The 21,910-nt window shown below is 34.7% G+C and overlaps 1 protein-coding gene across 11 annotated transcripts; it reads right to left on the reverse strand.

Annotated features, from left to right (window-relative positions):
• Positions 1–704: 704 nt before the first annotated feature.
• Positions 705–17,507, reverse strand: LOC113856648 (histone acetyltransferase HAC1-like). Of its 11 annotated transcripts, XM_027488580.1 has the most exons (18): positions 17,361–17,507; positions 16,581–16,920; positions 15,100–15,214; positions 14,637–14,934; positions 14,078–14,554; positions 13,381–13,774; positions 11,985–13,278; positions 10,679–10,975; positions 10,321–10,599; positions 8,565–8,696; positions 8,272–8,472; positions 7,988–8,130; positions 7,556–7,868; positions 7,222–7,361; positions 5,926–6,004; positions 2,288–2,680; positions 1,500–1,717; positions 713–1,414 (listed from the first exon to the last, which is right to left on the reverse strand). In XM_027488580.1, exons 2-18 carry the CDS (start codon positions 16,814–16,816, stop codon positions 1,300–1,302), a joined length of 5,124 nt encoding a protein of 1,707 aa, XP_027344381.1. In that variant the 5' UTR covers positions 16,817–16,920; positions 17,361–17,507; the 3' UTR covers positions 713–1,299. The 11 variants fall into 11 exon arrangements, with proteins under 11 accessions (XP_027344379.1, XP_027344388.1, XP_027344381.1 ...); XM_027488578.1 differs by having other exon boundaries at positions 705–1,414; positions 8,565–8,693; positions 11,985–13,774; XM_027488584.1 differs by having other exon boundaries at positions 11,985–13,774; positions 16,654–16,796.
• Between the last annotated feature and the right edge of the window lie 4,403 nt (positions 17,508–21,910).

Here is a 21,910-nt window from a genome sequence, read left to right on the forward strand (position 1 = left end):
GAAATTATATTTAAAATTAGATTAAATTTTTTAAAAAAACTTGCAAAATAAAATGAACAAGTTGAAAATCAAATGACTAAATATCCATTTTATACTTTCAATTCGTAAGCACAGATGATTTTAATCCTTGATTTTATAAAAATCTTACTTTAATTATGACTTTACAAAACAATATTCATTTTATTCCTTTTTATATAAAACAATGAAAGAATAATAATAAATGATTAAAATGGTGATTTTTAAAGTTTTAAGGATAAATTAAATTTTTATAATGTTAATAACTAAATTGATTGATGTTTATAATTTTAAGAACTAAATGAGTATTAAAAATCAAATAAAAAATGATTTAAAAATTAAACAAAAAATGACTAAAATTATGAACTGATTAGATGAACATGAATCTTGTTATCTATGACAAGTTACGTCCAAATTTTACATCTATTATTTATTTTTTATATAAAAAGCAAGAAAACACTTTTTTTTTTTGTCGAGGAGAAACACAGTTTAGCATGACCTTTTTACACGATGGAATAACAAGAAAATATCCTCCCCGCCTACACGTAGCAATCGTGATGTGAGGAGAGAACATGTTACGCAAACACAATCCCACGCTAATCCCCCCTGTAAATAACAAGGACACCTATGTGTAATAGTATGTGTAGATCATTCAAGAATAGTTCTCTAAAAATGCCTCAGTCAAACTCACATTTTGAACAAAATAAAATTAATTTAAAATCAAAATAGTAAATAATCCAGGAACATAAAATTGATAACCTCGCAAGAGACAACAGATACTACCACGAATTTCTGTAACTACAAATTATTTCTTTCATCTTTAAATAAAAAGATGCTACAAGAAAAGTCCATCGGAAAGGAGGACCAAATGCGTATTGATACCTCCCTCCCCACACTCGAAGTAAGATATATTATAAACAATTTAGGACTATAATACATTTGTCACACAATTAACATTAGACATGATGGGAGAAGCCGACAAAATCAAAAGAATCATCAAATCGACCCGCGTACAGACTCACCACCGATATATCAAGCTGGACCCGGTTAGTCCTTTGTGTATCATTAATTGGTGGAACTCAGATCCTTATGGGGACAATCATGCCATGGAGATAGACAAGCAAATCTCCATGAATGACAGAATGCCTTCCAATCAAATAAACCATCCATACACAGCTTTTCATTGCATGGTTTCCGGCACTGTCTAAGTGGAGCATGGGCAATGCCAATGTCTTTGTCAGGAGCATTTTTCCAAAATATCCCATTTCTTCACGCCCAAAATGCTCATCCAGCATTGTTGGCAACTTCTGCAGCTCTCTGTCTCATCATCTCCATTACAGCAGCTCTTCGCCGTGAATCAGACTGTTGTTGCAACCTCCTCAAGTGTTCTTTTAAATCTCTGATTTATCGCAGAAAGAAAAAGTTATACATGCAAAATACATAAACAGAGTAACTCGAGTAATGGTAATGCCTGACCCACAAACCTGCATCGTGGCACATGGCACTCAGATTCCTTGCAAGCACGAGCATGAAGTTGAAGCAAATACCACATTTTCTTGCAAAGAACACAACCCCCAGAAACACGTGTTTTGCAATGCATCCCATGACGGAAAAGCCCCTTCACTTTGCGACAATTTGGATATTGGCAATGGGCAGATCGACATTGGGATGCATGCACAAGAAGATCAAGCATTTTTCGTAGCTGTAAATTATGAAATCCATTTACATATCAGACCTTGTATAGAAAGTTGCAATATCACAACTACGCATGGTAATAAAATGATATAGCTATTCAAAATCGTGATGTAATAATAAAGATTCAATAGTAAGCTATTGAAGTACCATCCATTGTAATAACACAACCCCCTCTCCCCCTCCCAAAAAGAAAAAAAAAATTGCCAGTTCACTGAATCATTAAAAAGAGTTCAGTAAAGTTAACATTGGTTGCTGACTGCTCAGTGGATATACAGTCTTTGTGGCGACTGTTGTCATTGATAATAAGCAAATATACAAACACTCCAACAACACGTGTTCTCCATTATGTACAAAATTCAAGAAAATCCTCAACTCTCATGCAGAAATTCACATTATATAATTTAATGTTATACAAGTTAGAAAATATAAACAAAGACAGCTCTTCTTCACCCTCAAATTTCACTATATACAAATGAATCTATGATTTCTTTATTTGACATGCAACATAACCAAGTAAAATATAAGCACAGTCACTGAATGAGACATGTACAGGAGCAAATAAAATCTTATACAATACCTGTAATACTCGAAGTTGTCTTGCTTCTTTGTTCTGAGCATCACGATCTGCCATTGATGGATGATTTGTCAATTTATGAGGATGATCAGTGCCCCCATCCTTTAGATAACAAGCATTGCACACATCATATTCAGGGCAAACTTCACAACGCCAACCTTGACCAGTTTCTATGTCAAGACGGCAAATATTACATGTTGTAACAAATGCAGGAGCAGTTGGATTATGAAGATGATAGAGAATCATCATTGATGAATGCTTGGCCCGCCTTAGCGTATCGTACTGATAATGATTGCCCTGGCAGAGACTCAGAAATGCCTGCCTAGTGTCAAAGAATTCACTCTCAAGAATCTCGTCTTTGTCCTTTGTATCAGCAGGTACATCAGTAATTTCTACCTGAAAGAACACAAAGGTTACTGAAAGTTTCCAAATTCAATTTTTCTAATTGGTAGCTATCAAAAGAATATATAGCATCCAATTTTGTACTCTGTAATTTATCCGACACATTAGTTATACAGAAACCAAGGTGATTGACGGCCATGCTATGAAGCCCAAATACTCAATGTGACATGAGTATAGCAATAGTAGTCAATTTCAGATAGCGGCATGAAATGACTAACCCCAAAAGTGCTATAGCGAGATAATAGGATAACAGCTACACTAAAGTTTTATACCTAATGGAACCAAAAGCATGTCACACCAGAAAATTAACAGAAATAGAAATGGAGGAAATGTTAGGGCTCAAAGAGGGAGAAGAAGATATCAGAAATGTAAAAAGGGGGCAAAATCCTAAGATTGACCCTTTTAAAAGTTGGCCAACGTTCAGAAAGGGAGGGTAAAGTAGGGATTGACCTCAGAAATGAAATAGTGGCTGCAATGGCGACGATTGGCTCTGTTCTTGGTTGCGATTTGTGGCACGACGGCCAATTGTATATCCTAGAATTAGGTATATTTACAGCTATTTTTTATTCTGACAAGAATCCTCACAAGTTGTGGGATGGTATTTGACCATAGGTTCGTTCCCTTTCTTTTAGTCTCTTGTGTATCTAACCCCTGTTGCACTGTCAGAATTATGGAAATTCCAAATTTCTTTCACCTTTGAGATGGTACCAGAGCAGTCAATCTGGGACTGCCTCTGGTTCCAGTGAAAAAGTCTAAACAATTGGCCACTTGCCAAATGATTGTCATTTTTTTAACCTCTGAGATGGTACCAGAGCAGTTCCAATCTGGGACTGCCTCTGGTTTCAGTGAAACAGTCTAAATCAATTGGACACTGGCCAAATGATTGTCTTTTCTCTCCTAAGTCAATTGGCCTTCTTTGCTGATTCCTTTTGCCAGCCAGCTGTCTTTGCTTAGTTTTGTTGTCCAGAGTCATTTAGCTTTAATTGTCTTGTGGGTGTGTGCTCTATCACCCTCAATGTCAAAAGATGAACATAACATTCAGCCTAGCGAGATACAGAACATTTAGTCTGCATATAGGCCAAATGGAAAATATGATCGGAAGTGGTCTCAATTTATTTGAATAATACTGAAAGGAAAAGGGAAAACCCACAAGTACTGGACCTACGTCTGTAAATACCAAGTTTTAAGCATGGGTTCAAGATGACTCAATGATCTTGGAATGGTTATGGAATTCATTGGTCCCTGAAATCAGTGAAACATGTATGTTTTTTACTATCTATCACTAAGGATATTTGGGACACAATTGAGCAAACCTATTCCAAGGCTAAATTGCTAAAGTATACAAGGTTATGGTGAAAACACTGGCTGTGAAACGGGAATAAAACAGCTAGAGTATTGAAGTTATAAGGTATAGAAGGGGAATAAAGTTAATAGAGACAAAATACTATGAAATAGATATTATTGACTTCATATGAATATGATATAATTTGTTACAATGTGCTGATATGATATATTAGGAAATATTGAAACTAAGAAATTAATAAAAATAGTCTTATGAGATAATGATTAAATATTTAAATATACCCAAAATATTCGAGGAGGATCAGCAACTCACAAGACTCCAATTCTCACACAAATGACAATATTTTTCTTAACCTCCCTTGTTATTTATTTGTCAAAGTGCCTTATATTTTCAACCAAAGAAATTAACTAATTTTCTAGATAACTAACTAATGGATATCTATCATAAACCCTGATATATCTAAGGATGCATTTAATCAACTTTCTGATGTTGCAAACTTGAGGCATAAACTGGTAGACCTTATCAACAAGGTAGCCTATTTCAAGCCTAGTGAGAGTTACTTAGTGAAGCACACCCATAATAGAGCAATATAAATGAGGATCCTGCACATGGTCAAAACCATGTTTTGACAACTTGCATCTACCAACCGTGGGAGTGTTGAACCCATAGGCTTAACCAATGCAACTCTAATAGGGATTAGAATGTATTTAGCTTGAGAGAGAAGAGAACCATTGGGAAAATGCTTGACCTTAATTCCCCAAAAAAAAGGTCCAGGTGCCTAAGTTAGGGGATAGAAACAAGATGGGATAATTTTTCCTATCCTATCTTATTTTTGGTATGTGTTTAACAAATAGGATGTGACGAGTCTATCTTAAAAAAAAAAAACTTGAGGATACTCCCTGGATGTGAAGCTCGGTCTATCATATGTGTATTGGTATCGGATATGTGAATGACACTGATATCTTTGCAGTTTTTGGAGTGTCTAGGCTTGATAGCCATGGTTGTCAAAATCGGACTTCAACTCCTTGGAGCGCACAATTCAACATGTTGCAGGCCCCTCAAGGAGTCATGCATCACTATGACTCGCAAATCTACTTGGAGCGGATTGGATCATCTTCAGAGCTTTGAATTGGTGCACCAAATACATGCCAGGTTGAGCTCCACTCGTGGGTTGGATTGTGCTACCCCGTTTCACCTCAAAAGCCCTTTTTTAATATTTTGTGAACCCTAACTTGAACGACCCATCTAGAAATAAAGTCTTGACTCTGCCTCTATTTCCCCTCACATTCAACACTCTTTAAGTGTCTTCTGCCCATTTTGTTGCTGGTTTGGGGTTTCTAAGTTGCTGGTTTCTGTCTTTGGGTTGCTGCACTTGTGTTTTCTTCCTTCTCATTTTTTCTCTGGTTCTCTGCTGCGGTGCATGGCTGCTGTGTGCAATTTAGGGTTGCTGTTTTTGTCAAAGCAGCAAGTTTTTGGGTGTTTGCTACATTGCACCAACTGTGGGCTCTGTTTTGTGGTTAATAAAGCATCAAGTTTCTTTTATGCTGTAGTTTTATGTATTACTTTTGTTTAGTCAAAAATTTATGTTGAGACTTATGATGACTTTTAAGTGACATTAAGACTTAATGTATCATTAATTTTTTATTAAATGTGTTTTTTAATTTAAGGGTTATTTTTCTTCTTTATACTATTTTTTATGCATGTATATGTGTTACAAATATAATTTAGTATTTTAGTTGACTATTACAAGGTGTGTTAAGAACCACTGCTCCTATGATCCAACACTCCTCTTCCGTTCCAACCTTGAAACTCGATTTGACAACCTTGTTCATAGCTGCCAAGTGCTAACAAATTTTCACATAACAGTACAGCAGAAAAGGACAAGTGCTGAATCTATCACTCAATATGTCAATGTTAAATATGCCTTCTTACTCACAAGATAAAGGGTGTGTTTCTCTCTCGAGTTAATAGGATGCCGTTCTCTCTCTTCATGCTTTACTTCTGCTTCATAACACCTAAGAGAACATTAATATGATGTTATCAATATAATGAATATCTGTGAATATAGGAGGAAAAAGTAAGACAGTATGTGACAAGCAAGGTAGATTGGTAGAAGTCGTTGGCACTTGGCAGATGATATAAGAAAAGGAGAAAGATCATGAAAAGAATGCCAAAAATGAAAAGAATGTAATTCTGAGATGTATAATGCCAATAAATTTGTGTTATCGAGACAATATTATCAGCAGTCGCAATATTCTCAAAGATAGATACAAAATAATGATATACAAATTATAGAAGCCCTTTTTAAAAAGGACAAAACTCAGATGCAGTACCCATAGGTACTGTTCTCCTATCAGAGTTGAAGTTTCATTTGAATAATCTGCACAGTAAAGTTTGGCATTAGAGATAAATCAGCATTAAAGGCGAACATGCATTACTGAGGCAAAACTCCAACTCTAATAGGAGAATAGGACCAATAGTAAATATGATACTGTATCTAAATTTTATCCTTTTAAATCATTTTATTATGGATAGGTAGAAACAAGTCACCCTTTACCCTTATAATTCCACAACCGTTCCCTCAAAAGGTTGATGACTTTACAAAGGTGAAAGAACATGTGCTGACCCTAAATATTAGCAGGGTACAAATAAAAGTTTTCAAATGTAGACTATATAAATGACAAGCAAAACAGAGTAAAGAAAACGAAAACGAAAACTATATAAAAGTTTTCAAATACATATGCTTTTTTTGTTTGAATATAATTAAATAAGATATTCATATTAAAGGCTGTAAATATAGCAATAGTATGATAATATATTAAGAATTTCTAAAACTCAATTAAAATAATATAAATGCTAGCAACACACTCCTAGTTATTAGCCAAAATTTATTAAAAATCACAAAAATTATGTAGATCTCACCCTCAATTTAATGATTCACACTCATAATCTAATGATTCTCTCTCATACTCTTATAGTTTTTAATAAATTTTAGCAAATAACTAAGAGTGTATTAAAAAGAGTGTGTTCCTAGCACTCCCGAAAATAAATTGGATACAAAAGCAGCCTTAGAGTGAATATAGAATTCAATACAGCAATTCAAGATTCCTTTATCTCTTTTCTTGAAGGCATTGATAATAATAATATCAAAAGATAAAGTATGACAAAATATTTTTCACACATTTTAATTGACATGTTACATGACAAAACCAGATGATTGAAGAATCCTCACTTATCACAAATCTGAAAATTCTTGCACTGGCCGCATACCCAACGGTTGCCGGACACCATTAGAATACAACAATGAGTGCATGCATTCTGCAAATGAACCATGATAAAATCTTCCTTCATTGGGCAAATGGTTTCACCAAGCTGGAGAAAATTCCAAAGCTAATAAGAAAACTATTGTTTCCACATAAGGAAATCCCACATAAATATTAAACGCAAGAAAGGTGTAATTGTTTGAAGATCAAGTAACATAACATATGTAACATTTAAAAAATCATTAACAATGAACTTAATTTACCCTAGAAAACATGTTTAATAAATATCAAAACAAAAATTACTTTGTGCATTAGGAGACGATCTTTTGAGGCATTTCCAGAAAGATCTGACTGACCAGATGCTTTTAAAGCCCTTTTTGTTATAGTTTTCTTAGTTGTTCCTTTCTTATTTTGTTTCCTTCCATCTTCCTCTTGGTGAAGCTGATAAATCAAATCCTCTGCAGCCCCAGGCCAGTAGTCACCATCAAAATATGGGAGCCTTGCAGCTGTAACCTTAGCCCTACATTCACCAGAAGATACAAAGAAATGATCGTATAAGTTGGTGAGATCGACCACAATATTCTCCTTGGCAGCTTTTCTTAACATGGACAAGTACCTGAAGAAAAATGTTTACAAATTAAACTATAGTTAGAGATGAATAATCTAGCTTTTATACACATAAAACAAGGCAGCTTTTCTTTCTCTTTTTGTTTTATCCTGAAGCTTTTAACTCACCATTCCCTAAGCTTATCAGATTTTGGTGTTTTCTGAATTTCTGGATGACAATATAAAATATAATCTTCACCCTTTAATGGAGGACATGCCCATATGTAGCAGCTTGTAAAACCGCGTTTCTTGCAATACTCAAGGTATCCGATCTGAAAAAATACTCAAATGTAATATAGAATATAAATTACAGGAAGAAAATAAATCAGAACATGAATGTCTCCAAGATAGAGTTCCATGAGATGTATAATAGACCCTACACAAGAGCCAGAAAACAAGCAACTAAAGGTTACCAGAATTTCATGGTAAACAAATGTCCGAAGAGCCTCTCCAGTCACTGCTTTAACCTCAGGCCTAAAATATTTTACAGAGTCCAAATATGAAAGATAAACCCGACGTTGGTTAGGAAATTGGCATTCAGATCCAAATTCTTGAACATACATGCCAAAAAGGCATACTTCCACACCTTGAATCTTCTGAAACAACAAAATTACCTGGAATTGAAACCAAAGGTGATCAAAATTCACGATAAATAATAATGACTTAATTACCAACAGGACTAACAAATAAAGTAAGTTCCCATTACCTTTGATTTATATGGGAATTCTGTTGGGTAATTTTCTTCCTGAAAAATCTCCAAAAACCGCTGTTTAACTTCTAACTTCTTGTCAACAGATGACACAACTCTTATAACAAGGGCTTCAGCTCCAGGCACCTGCTAACATCAATTAAAAATGTTTTATATATAACCCGCATAAGCCCACACCAAAAATGGAATTAATTCTCTGCTGGAAATCAGCTTGGAGTTTAATCATCAACTTCAACACAAAATGCCAACAAGGGAAAATACACTCATACACAGAAAAATATATATAAGAAGGATATTTTGAATGATGAATTTATAAGTTCAATCATATTAGTGTATAGCTTGTACTGCTCTCTGTGTAATTATCCTTCTGATGTAAAAGTTAGTTTTCAGTTATGACAATTTTCTGTGGTAACTGCCTAGTTCCAACAAACTGTTAGCTCAGCCTTAGCAGACTGCTCACTTCTATAAATACTTCTGTATAAGGTGCTTTAAATTCAGATATGGTATCATGAGCTTTTAAATTCAGATCCATGGCTGAAGTTTGCACTCTGGGACTGCTCCTATCACATTTTCTCATCAGCTATCCATCAAATTGGATCAATCCAATTTCCTTCAATGGCAACAACAAGTAAGGTGTTATTCATAGTCACTGATCACATCATTTTGTAGTTAATCCATACATTCCTTCCAATTTTCTCTCTGAAATTGAACAATAAACTTCTAAAGCATACCACTCATATAACTAATATATGGATCTTTAAGATTATAATAAATAATTATTACTTTATTGTACTTAGTGACAACTTAAAAACTAGCTTGTCAGGAAAAAAAAAATAGTAGTGCTATACATGCTACATTTTTCAATGGGAGAAAATGCAAGCAGTGATATCAGCACCTCAAGTCAAGAAAATTCAGAATGTATTTGATTTAAGGGATTTTTCCCAAAACATTAGATTCTTAGGTTGTAACTAATAGATGATAATACTCACATCATTTCCCACCACAAACAAGGGAAAGTGTTTCATATAAATTTCCTGTACATCCATATAAACAATGGTAACTATCAAGTACAAACTCTCCCTAAAAGTTTATGCTGTTAGGAGAACATGAATGGTGCATACCCCTAACACAAGAGTCCATTGGGCTAGAAACATGGACAATACACAAGCCAACCCTACCTTGTGTTGTAAGTTCAACATGTCATTATTCAAAAACAGGTCACATGGATCCAGCTGTAGCCAATTTGATCATACTTATAACATGCCAAGGATCAACTTTACTCAAATCTAGGTAAAAGCTTGTGAATGTTTTTATATGAAATGTTAAGATGTCCTACATTAGCTAGGAATAGAGTCAAAATACTTCTTACAAAGACTTGGGTAGTCCTCTTATGAGTTAACTTTTGAAATGAGTTAGACCCAAGTTTCTTAATATGGTATTAAAACTTATCCAGTTTGAATCGTGGACTGCTCACAAATGTTTAGTCCTATTGGGACACCAACAAATGTCTAGTCCTGCAAACTTTATGCACCAAATGTCTTGGGCGTGAGGAGGGAGTGTTATGTTAAGATGTCCTACATTGGTAAGGAAGAGCCAAAATACTCTTTTTAAGGACTTGGGTAATCTTCCTTCTATGAGCTAGTTTTTTGGAGTGAGATAGAGTCAAGTTTTCTAATATGAAACAATAACAAAATTTACATATCCAATATAAATATAAAAAGCTACCACAAGTGCCAGCAAGGAGACGAATCACCTCATCATAATTTTTCCCTTGAAGCTGAGCCCTATCTTGTCTTTCTTGCTTTAGTTGCCTAAATAATCGTTGCTCTATGTGGTCACTTAGAACTGTTCTCGGCAAATCCTTGGCTCCAAGAACAGCACTTTGGGGCAAGGGTTTGCGCTCACCTCTTTCTACTTCTTCAATATAGCAGTTAGGACAAGTGTATTCAGCTTGTCCACCATCATTTCTTCGGCCATTAAATAAAGCACAAATTTGATGTTGCCATGCTTCACATTTATCACATTGAACCCACTGCAGACAAAAATAGATGGTGATAAAAGAAATAAACTGCGAAATCAATGAACAAAATAAGACATGATATGTAACGCACCCATTCCTCTGTTTCCTCATCATTTTTCTTCTTTTCCAACCTCGACTTAGGAAAGGGAGTCCCATCAACGACAATAGTGTCTCCACGAGGCTCATTGTAGCATGGAATACAAAAAAAATGTCGTGTGTCACCAGTACCCATGATATAATACATATTATTTCGTTTAATTCGAACACCACATGTTGTGCAATAAATAGGAGGTGGTTCAAAAGTAAGCTTCTCTACAGCACACAATTGACAGGAGTTCTCACTCATCGAATGCTCCATTGCTTGATTCTTCTCTGCTTTTGATTTGCTCTGTAACAATAAAATAGATGTATCATGGTAAAATGAGGATAAAAACTTACCAAGACCATTAACAAAGCACAAGGCATACAGCAATCTGGTTTGTTGCTTGCAAAATATTAGTCTAACAAATATAATGAGAAGCTAAGATGAAAAAAAAATAAAAAATAAAATTCTGATTGCATTAAGTAAATTAGGCCTCCAGAAGAAGCACAAGAAACTATATGTTCTTAAACTAGACAACCTGAGGAGAAAAGATTCAAATGCTGAAAACAAATGATAGGCACATTAATATGAACAAAAAATTCAAAATTCAGTAGACCACAAATAGCATAGGCATTGAAAATTATGTAATTAGGAACCCAAGTTCTGCATATGCATGATAAGTTTAGTTCATCATTTCCAGTTAATGCATTTAAAGTAATATTAGGGTGTTTACTGAATATTGGGCATGGAGTATTTTTTTCTGTTGACTAGGCTCGGGCTTATGTAAGACAAAGGCAGGGCATGCTCAATAAGGTTCCAGTGTTAAATAGTTTTTAAACTACAGCAGAGCTGGCTTATGCAAGCAAATAAAGATTGATTGTCATTTTATTAGAAAAAAGGTTCTCTTTGGAGAATTACAACAAGCTTTGTTGCCTCCAATGACCACTTGACTGATTTGTTCACTAAGTCATAAGGGGACCTCAGGTGGAATATATTTGTAACAAGCTTAGTGCATATGATATGTATGTTTCAGCTTGAAAGGGAGTGTTGATATGAAAATACAGTAATTAGGAACATAATATTGGAATTACATTTATATAAATACAATAATTAGGAATGTAATATCAAGATTATATTTATTAGATAATATTCCATAATTAATATAGATCCTTGTACAACTTGTATAAATTTAGACCTTTGGCTCAAATGCAATACACAAAAATATTCAAACACCTCTTCTCTTTTCTATAAAATTAATAGCTCTAAAGCAAATTTCCCTTTGAAAAAAATTGCACAAGAATAAACAAAATCTTACTTGGCCAACCCATTGCCTGAGGCCAGTGATATGTTCCCTGACTTGCTCAGGAGTAAACAGTTCAGTCAATGAGACCCCCTTTATTTCTGGCTTACCAGACTTGGTTCCAGCTGGATGTTCAGATGGCTGGGTCACATTTTCTTGCTTATCATGTCTGGTTTCTTTCTCAGTTTTAATATTATCTGGCCTAGCTGTATTAGTTGCCTCATTATATTTGACAGGCTCACCAGCAAGCCTTTTATCATCTGCTTTGTGCTCGTCCATTTTTGCCTCACTAAGATTTTCATGAACTGAATGTACCAGAACTTCTGCTTTAATTTCTGTAAGCTCAGATTTGCTTGATATAGACATATCACCACAGGGATAGACTTGGCACCGAGTATCCTTTGAGTCTTGTGATTCACACTTCAAAGGAACATACGGAGATGCATTGTCATATTCAGGATTAATGGACTGGGTGCACTGGTCAGTTTTCATACGTTTTAGAGATGGTAGGTCTTCTGAAGCTTCAACCACTAAAGGAGATTTTGAGATCAATCTAGGTGATAGACCTACCATATTATGGGACTTACAGGATCCATTTAAAGCAATTGGCAAACATGATTCAGGATCAGGTTGAATCTGAGCCTTAAGTTGGAATTTACGCCTATACATTCTTACAAAAGCACAAACAGGGCAACAAGGATTCTTGCATTTTATGAAATGATGAAGCAATTTCCTGGTATGATGACAACGAGGATACGGACAATGAGGTACAGTGCAACCATTTATGTGATTACATAACTTTTGCGCACTAGAACAATGGCGTTCTTGGCATCTCCCTTCCGGGGCAGAACATCGTCGAGCATGAAGTAAAAATAAAAGCCACCTCTGTTGATTCCTGTGTGCCTTCTTTGTAGTACTGCTTGAGTCTAGCAACTCAGTTGAGCCTTTAGAAGCAACAGCTTGACCAATAATAGACCCATCTGATGATAAATTATTACATTGAGTTTCATCTTGCCCTGATATTCTTTGATGGAAATTCATGTGGAGATGCTGTTCGTGAGACATATTCTGAATGTGGTTTTCATCTTGTGATTGAGGCCATTGATTTAGAAGTATTGATTTGGATTGTGACCCAACTGAAAGACAGCTAAAATTATTTTGAGATTCTGAAACCAATTGATGTGGCATTTGTTGCAAAATTTGATGTGTTGGTGAGGATAAATCATGCTGACCAGAGGAGAATGAAAGATGTTGAGAAACCTTAGAGCAATCTTCAGAAGAGTTCCGCCGGAGCTGGTTCTGCATCTCAAATACATGGAACTGTTCAGAAACATGAGCATTGGGAACTTCTTTATGTTGTTCAACTTCATATTTGGAATTTACTTGATTGTCTAGATTGGAAGAGAGCTGAGATTGAGAGAAGGAATCACTGTTGAACAAATGCTGAGGTTGTTGACTTTGAAACTTCAGTTGAAATTGGTTTTGAGCATATTGCTCTGATTGTTGACATTGTCGGGGTCTTTGCTGATATTGCCCATGTGTATGCACAAGGCCATCTCTTGAAGCCAATGAAGACTGAAAGTTTAAATTTTTCAAAGGACTAATTGGTTGAGACTTTTGATGAGCAGTCTGATGCATACTGTGCAAATTTGAGTGGTCACTTATCAATGAGCTGGTAATGGGTATAGATGGCAATTTAACTGAATTCATGTTCTGTGTGTTCATCATAGACCCAGAGGATGTTGCAGATGCATAGAAGCTTCCAGAGGTAAAAGTGTCAACAATTCCCAATCCATATCCGTCACCTAACAATGCGATTGTTACCCTTTTTGTGAGATACCATTTGGTAGTGAGAAAAATATCTTCCTTTCACAAACAAAGACATCACCTACCCACCCAATAACGAACAACCAAGAATTTTTCCACTAGGTAAGGTTAACTACATGGATGAAACAATGCCATAATGTTCTAACATAAATCATGTCTACCCAACAAATAAACAATATAGCTAAAAAGATTATACCACTCCTAGGAGGAGCAGGGAAGGAGGTAAAGGTTTCTGCTTTAATACTACACAAAATCAAATAAAAAGATGTAAAAAAGATTACCCTGCACTACTGGTTCCTGATTTTGATCAAAGTGCTGCTGTAAGTGTTTAGGGGAACTAGCATACATTGAAGCATAGTCATCTGTGCCAGGTTCATTTGCAAGTTGTATGTTGTTTGCAGTCAAGCCTAGCCCATTATTTATAGAACCATTTGGATATGAAGATGATTTTTGCAGTAACCCAGATCTCATTCCACTACCCATTTGTGTGCCAAGGTTGTGCAATGCATGACTGTTGTGGTCACTGTCTTGAAGCTTCTGCTGTGGCAGTGACTGTGATTCCAATGTAGAATCAACACCAGAAAAAATACTGCTATTTGCTGAAGGATCTATATTTATATATGAATGATTATTGCTGACACTAAATCCAGGAGTTGGAATCATCTGGCTTGCAATTCTTTGCACCCCCACTGATGACATGTTTCCTCCTGAACCAACGGAAAAATTTGTAGAAGACTGCTGGTAACCATTAGACACACCTGCAATAAGTAGATCTATTGAAGCAGGAAAAGAAAAACATACTAAATGGACTGGGTGAGGAATTAAAACAACTCAAATTACCATCAGATTTATTAAAACAGCTGCCAAGTGCACCACCTGCTTGTAACATGCTTACACTATTGATAGATGTGGATGCTATGCTATTACACCCACTGGCAGCAATCATTGAGGCATCCACAGAAGATGCCATGATTGTAGTTGAATTTGTAACATGTGAAATACCAGAGGTTGGTATCATTGTACCAACTGGAGAAGAACTAACAAGCTGAGGATATTGTTGGTTGTGATTGTGCATAGATGATGGTCGCAACAAATTAGACAAACGGCTCTCTAGTGTATCCAAGTTCATGTAGTCCTCCTAAAATACAAGTCCGGAACATCATCAACATAAAAAATAGTAACTTTTGACAAATGCATACTTACCAGGAAGTAACCTCAAAAAATTTAAACATAGGAAAAAGAAAATTTAGATGGGATTCCTTCAAATTGTGGAAAAGAAAATTAGCTAGAGGCCCAGAAAAACCTTAGAGCAAGCAGTGTTTAACATGCCCTCTTCCAGGCATTTTGCAAGATCCTTAAGCTTCCTTCTATGTACATCTGTAACAGGATGCTGGTACCGCTGCAATATTATGTTATATCTGGATGGTAAAAAGAAACATGTTTATTGTTGTTATCCTAAGAGCTTAAGTTGTAAGGTGAAAGCACTATCTAAGATGGCCTCTCAAGCAAAATTTTTTTGGGCTTGAAACATGGACAATGCATATAGGCCCAAACCTACCTTGTGCTGAAAATTCATTTATAGTTAGAAGAATAGGGGCAATAAAAGATAAAACTTTAGACCATTGGTGTAGAAGCTCTCATATCATGTAATAAACTACCTATCCCAAAAGCTTAAGACATTGACTAAAAGCACATGAATGATTATATATCTAACAAAGATAGTCTAATATACAATTTTCAACTTAAAAAATACCAAAGATAGGTCAGGACAAGGGCACATAAAATAATCAAAGGTGGAGAGAGAACAAACTAGTTAACTACATGGTGCCTACACTACCAAGACCCTTGTTAACAACCTTGATAGAGTGAGTTAGGTGTTAAGATGTCTCACATTAGGTAGGAATAAAGCCAAAATACTTCTTATGAAAACTTAAGTAGTCTTCTTCTTACGAGCTAGCTTTTGGGAGTGAGTTAAGTTCAAGTTTTTTAAAATAGTATTAAAGCTTATTCAGTTTGAATATTGAGTTGCTCACAAATGTTCAGTCTTGTTAGGCCACCCGCAAATGTCTAGTTTTGCAAACTTAATGCATCGGATGCTAGCCCTTTGATGTGAGGGAGATGTGTTAAGATGTCCCACATGAATTAAGAATAGAGCTAAAATACTTCTTATAAAGACTTGAGTTGTCCTCTTCTTATGAGTTAACTTTTAAGAGTGAGTTAAACACAAGTTGCTTAACATTAGCTAATAAAAAGTAAGCTATAAAATTATGAAAATGACTAGACAGAATCCATGGCACATTCATAATTAAAAATAAAAAAGCAAAGATTTTAATAAAAAAAAATACAAGTAAATAACAATAAAAGTAAAAAATTCCTCATAACAGTGTTTTTTTAGGGCAAAAATGAGTTTTTTTGAAAAGTTTGATTCAAGCGCTGCTATAGTGGCACTACGGCCGCTATTTTGCCCGCTATTGTGATTTGTGAAAGCTATTTAAAAGCGCTATGCTATTCAAAATTTGTAGCAGCCCAAGGCCACTCCGCTCCACTAAATAGCCCGCTATTGATAACTATGAGATGTACTGAAATTCCCGTAATATTTTGGTAGTACCTTCTATCACTAGGTTGTGTCAATTAGTTTTATGCAAGACAAAAAAATATTATTACTTCATTTTATCCATATTAATGCCCCCATTGATAACACTTCTCTGAAGATTCAGCAGAGTCACCGGATTAAATGTGTATAAAAAGCAAACAGTATAGAAATATATACAAAAACAAACTTACATCTTAGCTTGAATAAAATAACGTGCTCTAAGAAATTCAGGGTCCATATTAATTGTTGAACGTGGAAAAACACCTAAATTTGGCATCTGAGGGATGGCATTTACATTTGGTTGAATCAAGGCTGGCAACTGAGACCCTGCTTGATTAGGTACCTGCCCTGATATCTTCCCTGGAATCTGTGCTGTAGCTTCATTTTCTTTATTCTTCACATTTGCTCTACCAACCAAATATTGCATTTTTATGAAATGATTCAGGATTCAACCATCAATTAGCAGTTCAGCTGTACCAGAATCCCTCTATCAGGGTAAGAACCAAACCATCGGATGACTTATATGTAAATCTTGAAGAAAGAAAAAAACTAAATGTGATTATTTGACATAAGACATGGAACAAACGAGGAATCCTGACACCAAATTATTGCTTGTAAACTCAATGTAAAATCCAGTTTAAAATATATAAAAAATCAACAATTTATAGACTTAAAGTACAAAGAAGAAACTCAGACTTCCGAAGTCATAAAATCTGGAATGAAACGACAAAAGATGTTGAACGCAAGGAACCTTTATAAAATTTGCTGATTTCTATCAAATCAAGGGCGCAGACGAGATTCGCCTAACAAAATCCCCCTATTCTCGTCATTGGCAAATGAAAGATTAAAATTAGATAATATAAATTTAATTAACCATAATAGTTGCAGTAAATAACCCTCGGTAGTAAGCTAAATCAAACAAAAGCAGCGAAGGAACAAAGAAACCCTAAAGTTGATGTGTTACAACGAACCTAAAACGCGAACAAACAGATTCAGACCCGACAGAAGTTCGAAATTACTTAATTGAATCGGAAGTAACCACAACTATCGACGACCCCGACGACTGCAATCAACGATTCTTTTGCCGTAGCTACGAAAAAGTCAGTTACACCGTCCCACCTAAAGGCACGTGCGAATTTGGCCTCAAACGAACTATAACGAAAATAAAACGAAGAAAAATACAGGAAAAAGAAAAAAAAAAACAGTTTGGAGTGCAAATTTTTTTAACTATCGCCAATACACAAAAAATAAATTAAAATATATCATCTTTATTAATAAGATTATGCAAATTTTGATACATTTATTTTTTAATTTTAAATATTAAAATAATTCATTTATTAAAAATTATGAATTAATTTTTTTATTAGGTAAAAATTGTGAATGACTTGCAAAAGATATTTAATTTTTTTGTTATTTATCTTTAAGTATAAATAATTAAATAAAATAAAAAATATTATGAATAAAAAATTATAAAATAATTTTGAAGTTACTCTTAGTTACATTAATAAATTATAAAATTAATATGTTTATAATTATTTATATTTAGATGAAATTAACTTTCATTTCATTTTCTCTACTTTTTTATTGGTTGAAAAATTTTCAAACTAATCCTAGAGCGATAATTTAGGTAAGTTTTTGCTTAAAAGATTTTTATTTAGTATTTTTTTTCTTTACTCTTTTTTGTTTTTTTATTTTATTTTACATAATTAAGTACATTTCTAAGATATTGCCTATACAATTTATTTAGGGTTAAGGGTTGAAGATTAAGGTCAAGGGTTTTGGGTGTAGGGTTAAGGTGTAGGAGTTAGGGTTAGGGTTTAGGTTTAGGAGTTAGGGTTTGGGGTCTAGGGTTTAGTTGACAATGTTGATTTTTGCATGGTATGAAATTGCTCGTCTCGAGTCAATGGCCTAATGAGATGTTATTTCTTTACTTTTTTTGTAGTTTTTCTTCTATGACTGAGTCCAATTGATCAGCGTCCAAAGTCTCAACGACTTTAAGAGACGTTTTTATTTTGTTTTTGGGTAAGTAAGCCAAAATTTGATCCAATAGGCTCTCTTCAAGTGTCATCTTTCTCATTTTCGGCCTCCAATGTTTCCTAGAAGTCGTAAAAACCTATCAAAGGGTCCAGTCGAATTTGGTGTCGCATTTCACGAGGCATTGGTAAATGAGGATTTTGACCAAAATGTGGCTCACCAACATCTTTTATACGAAGTGGCGAGATGTTAGCAAAAGACTTGTTAAATGTCTTACTGTGTAGGCTACTAACATGTACCTTAGCTTTGAAATAGCTCTGATCCCTATTGACATACTCCAGTACCCCATCGTTGTTCCAGAGACTTAGCTTCTAATGGAGTGACGATGGAATCGCTCTAACTCCATGTATCCATTCTCTTCCGATCAGTAAATTGTAGCTTGCCTTAGCGGTTACTATAGCAAAAATGGTTGCCCGAGATACCGATTCGAGGCTTAAATTGACGATTAAAGCCCCCTTTAGAACTTAAGGTTTTTTCCTCATAGTCTGTCAGCACCAAATTATGAGGCAACATATCTTCTTCAATTTTCCCGATCTGTTTTAGCAAAAAACTAGGCATAATGTTGATAGCTACCCCAGAATTGACGAGAACCTTGTCTACTCGAAATTTCTCGTCAATTCGAGCCGCAATATAAAGCAACATCATGTGACTCTTCATTTATTGTGTCGACTCCTCGAAAGTAGCTGATGACTTAGCAAGAGAACAATTCTCCGTCAAATAACAATAACCCCATGGATTATTGTCGAGTTCATTATCAGCATTGATATAACTCCTAGGATGTCTTGAAGGTCATTGTCAAATCCTGATTCGAATACATCAGTTATTAATTCATCATCCGGATCATATTCGATCTCTAGACTCTTCATCTTCAAACTTTCTTTCTCAACTGGTGCTTTCTGTTGAGGTCACTTGATAGTGCTTCTTAATTTTCGATTGTTTGAAAGCTTTGGCTGCCATTTTATCAAACACGACACTGCACCTTGGATATAGCATGAGACTTTGCTATTAGCCTTTCTCTTTCGAGTCAAAAAGTCCAGGAATGAATCTCCTGGCCATAGGAAGATTTCAGCCTTCTCTTTCTCGAAAGTTTCCAAAGACCCTTTTCTCTCGACCTCCTCCACAGCTTGATCGAACAGGTCTTTCTGTTTATCAACAACATCCATCATTATTATATCGACTGGTTCCATGAAGTTGGCTTTAACTTGCATTGGATTAGAATCAATTGTGATCAGCATTTTTTTATTTTTGCTCAAATTTTAGTCTTTCTTGCCTAGTAGCATCTTGAATCAAATCTACGAAACGAATACAATTATTAGTCCAGTGACCGTAAACATGCTGAAATTTACAATATTTTCAACCCTTTCTTTGTTCTAAAGTAGGGATCTTATCATCATCAGATAACACAATTTGCCCATCTTTAAGCAAAATATTAAAAATATGATCAGCTTTAGAAACATCAAAAGTGTAACTTTTATTAGGCCAAGTTTTATCTTTATTATGGAATGATTTTAAGGATTGGCAAACATAAGAAAGTTCTTCTTTTACTTCAGCTACGTTCACCTCATTTACCCCTAAATCGACATCCTTTTTTTAGGGTCTAGGGTCTTGGGTGTTGGTTTAGGGTCTAGGGGTTAGGGTTTAGGGGCTAGGGACTAGGGGTTGAGGGTTGAGGGTTCAAGGTGTAGGGTGTAGGAGTTAGGGGTTAGGGGTTGGGGTTAGGGCTAGGGGTTAGGGTTTAGGGTTAGGGTTTTGGGGTTTCGAGTTTGGGGTTTGGGCTTTCGGGCTTAGGGCTTAGGGTGTAGGGCTTAGGGTTTAGGGTTTAGGGTTTAATCTATCAGGAAAAATATATTTATATTAATTAATTTACTGAATCTAAAGATACAAATTTGTAACACTTTTCGTTATTAAAGGATTAAATTTAAGTAAACTAGTCACAGAATAATAATTTATGTTAAATATTTTTTTTCCTTGTTTAGTAAGTGTTCACTCGAAGTTGAGTTTTATCTTTACCAACAAGTATAAATTGAGTATAACTATTAGTTATCTCTAATACACAAAGACTGACTTATTTAACTTATTAGATAAATCTTACCTTCAATCCTATATTTAAATAGACTGGCAAAATACTTGGTCTCAACTAATATTTTATGGGCGAAATAATTAACTCATATAAAATTCCGCATCAACTAGAAGTTTATGATAATACAAAATCCTTTAACTTATGCTTTCTATGATATATAATTTTAATTTTAAAAAATAAGGAATTTGTATATTATTTTTTTAAAACCTAAACTTGCATTTACTTGAATTTATTTTTTTAAAAAAATTGATTTTTATTATTTTAAAATTAGTTTCAAGCAATCAACTCTTTCTTTAAAAGTAACAAGGATATATATATATTTTTGGTAATTTATACGGTACTCTGTAAACTAAGAGGATATTTTATACCTCTCACACGTGGAACAATTATTACCGTTAATTTTATATTAAAAGACAGTAATGTTAGTGATTAATTTGATAAAAAAAATAAAAATACTTATTAATCTCTAAAAAATTTGAAGAATTACAATCGTCAATCTAAAAAGCTTATAAAATGTTTAGGTTTTAGGGGATAGAGTTTAGGGTTTGGAATTTTAGGATTAATGATAAATCTGTAATTAGGTCCTCTGTTATAACCCAATTATTCCTATTTGACATTTAATTAAATTGAGTTTTACACTAATTTAGTTGTTAATTGCGCAGTTTGATATAAAGAGACTATGAGAAGATTTTGGGTACATTTTGAGCCCAAATGAATAGGATTCAAAGCCTCACAGCAACAAGCACGCCCAGTGAAGTACGGAGGTGCTTCGATGATATGCACGACCGTGCTTGTTTGCATTAGTCAAATTTACCAAGTACAAAGGAGTTCAAAATTATATAAATAGAGGGAGGAAAGCATCGTGAATGGGAACTTTTGCTGAGCACAGATTTACACAGAACCTTTTCTTCAAAATTTTGGATCATTTCCACTCTTCTCGGAGGATCGTTGGCACACCATTGGAGGAACTTAGAGCTTCAAGTGACCATACTTGAAGACCGAAGATTCATTTCCTATTCTAGTTTGCTTTACTGCTTCATTATGGATGTTATTGATTATTTTAGTTCTTTCTTTCTACATGAGTAGCTAAATCCATAGCTAGGGCTATGAGAATTATCGTTTATGACTTTATGAGATTTTGATATTTGAATCTAAATATGATTTTCACTTCATGATTAGGATTTATCTTATCGTTTCTCATTCTCAACCCCAATTAATTACATCGTCAGGCGATCGTACCTTGGGTAATTAATAGATTTATAGGATAAAACGATAGAAAAGATTAGGTAGACCAAACCAATCTTCATCTTCTAATCGTTATTGAATCAACAAATCATAGGCTCCTTAGGCTTTTTCTAAATTAATAACCTGCATGACCATTGGGGATATTAACTTAGAGAAAAGAAT

This window comes from Abrus precatorius, unplaced genomic scaffold (genome assembly GCF_003935025.1).
Source record: "Abrus precatorius isolate BTA unplaced genomic scaffold, Abrus_2018 Scaffold11, whole genome shotgun sequence".
NCBI lineage: Eukaryota > Viridiplantae > Streptophyta > Magnoliopsida > Fabales > Fabaceae > Abrus > Abrus precatorius.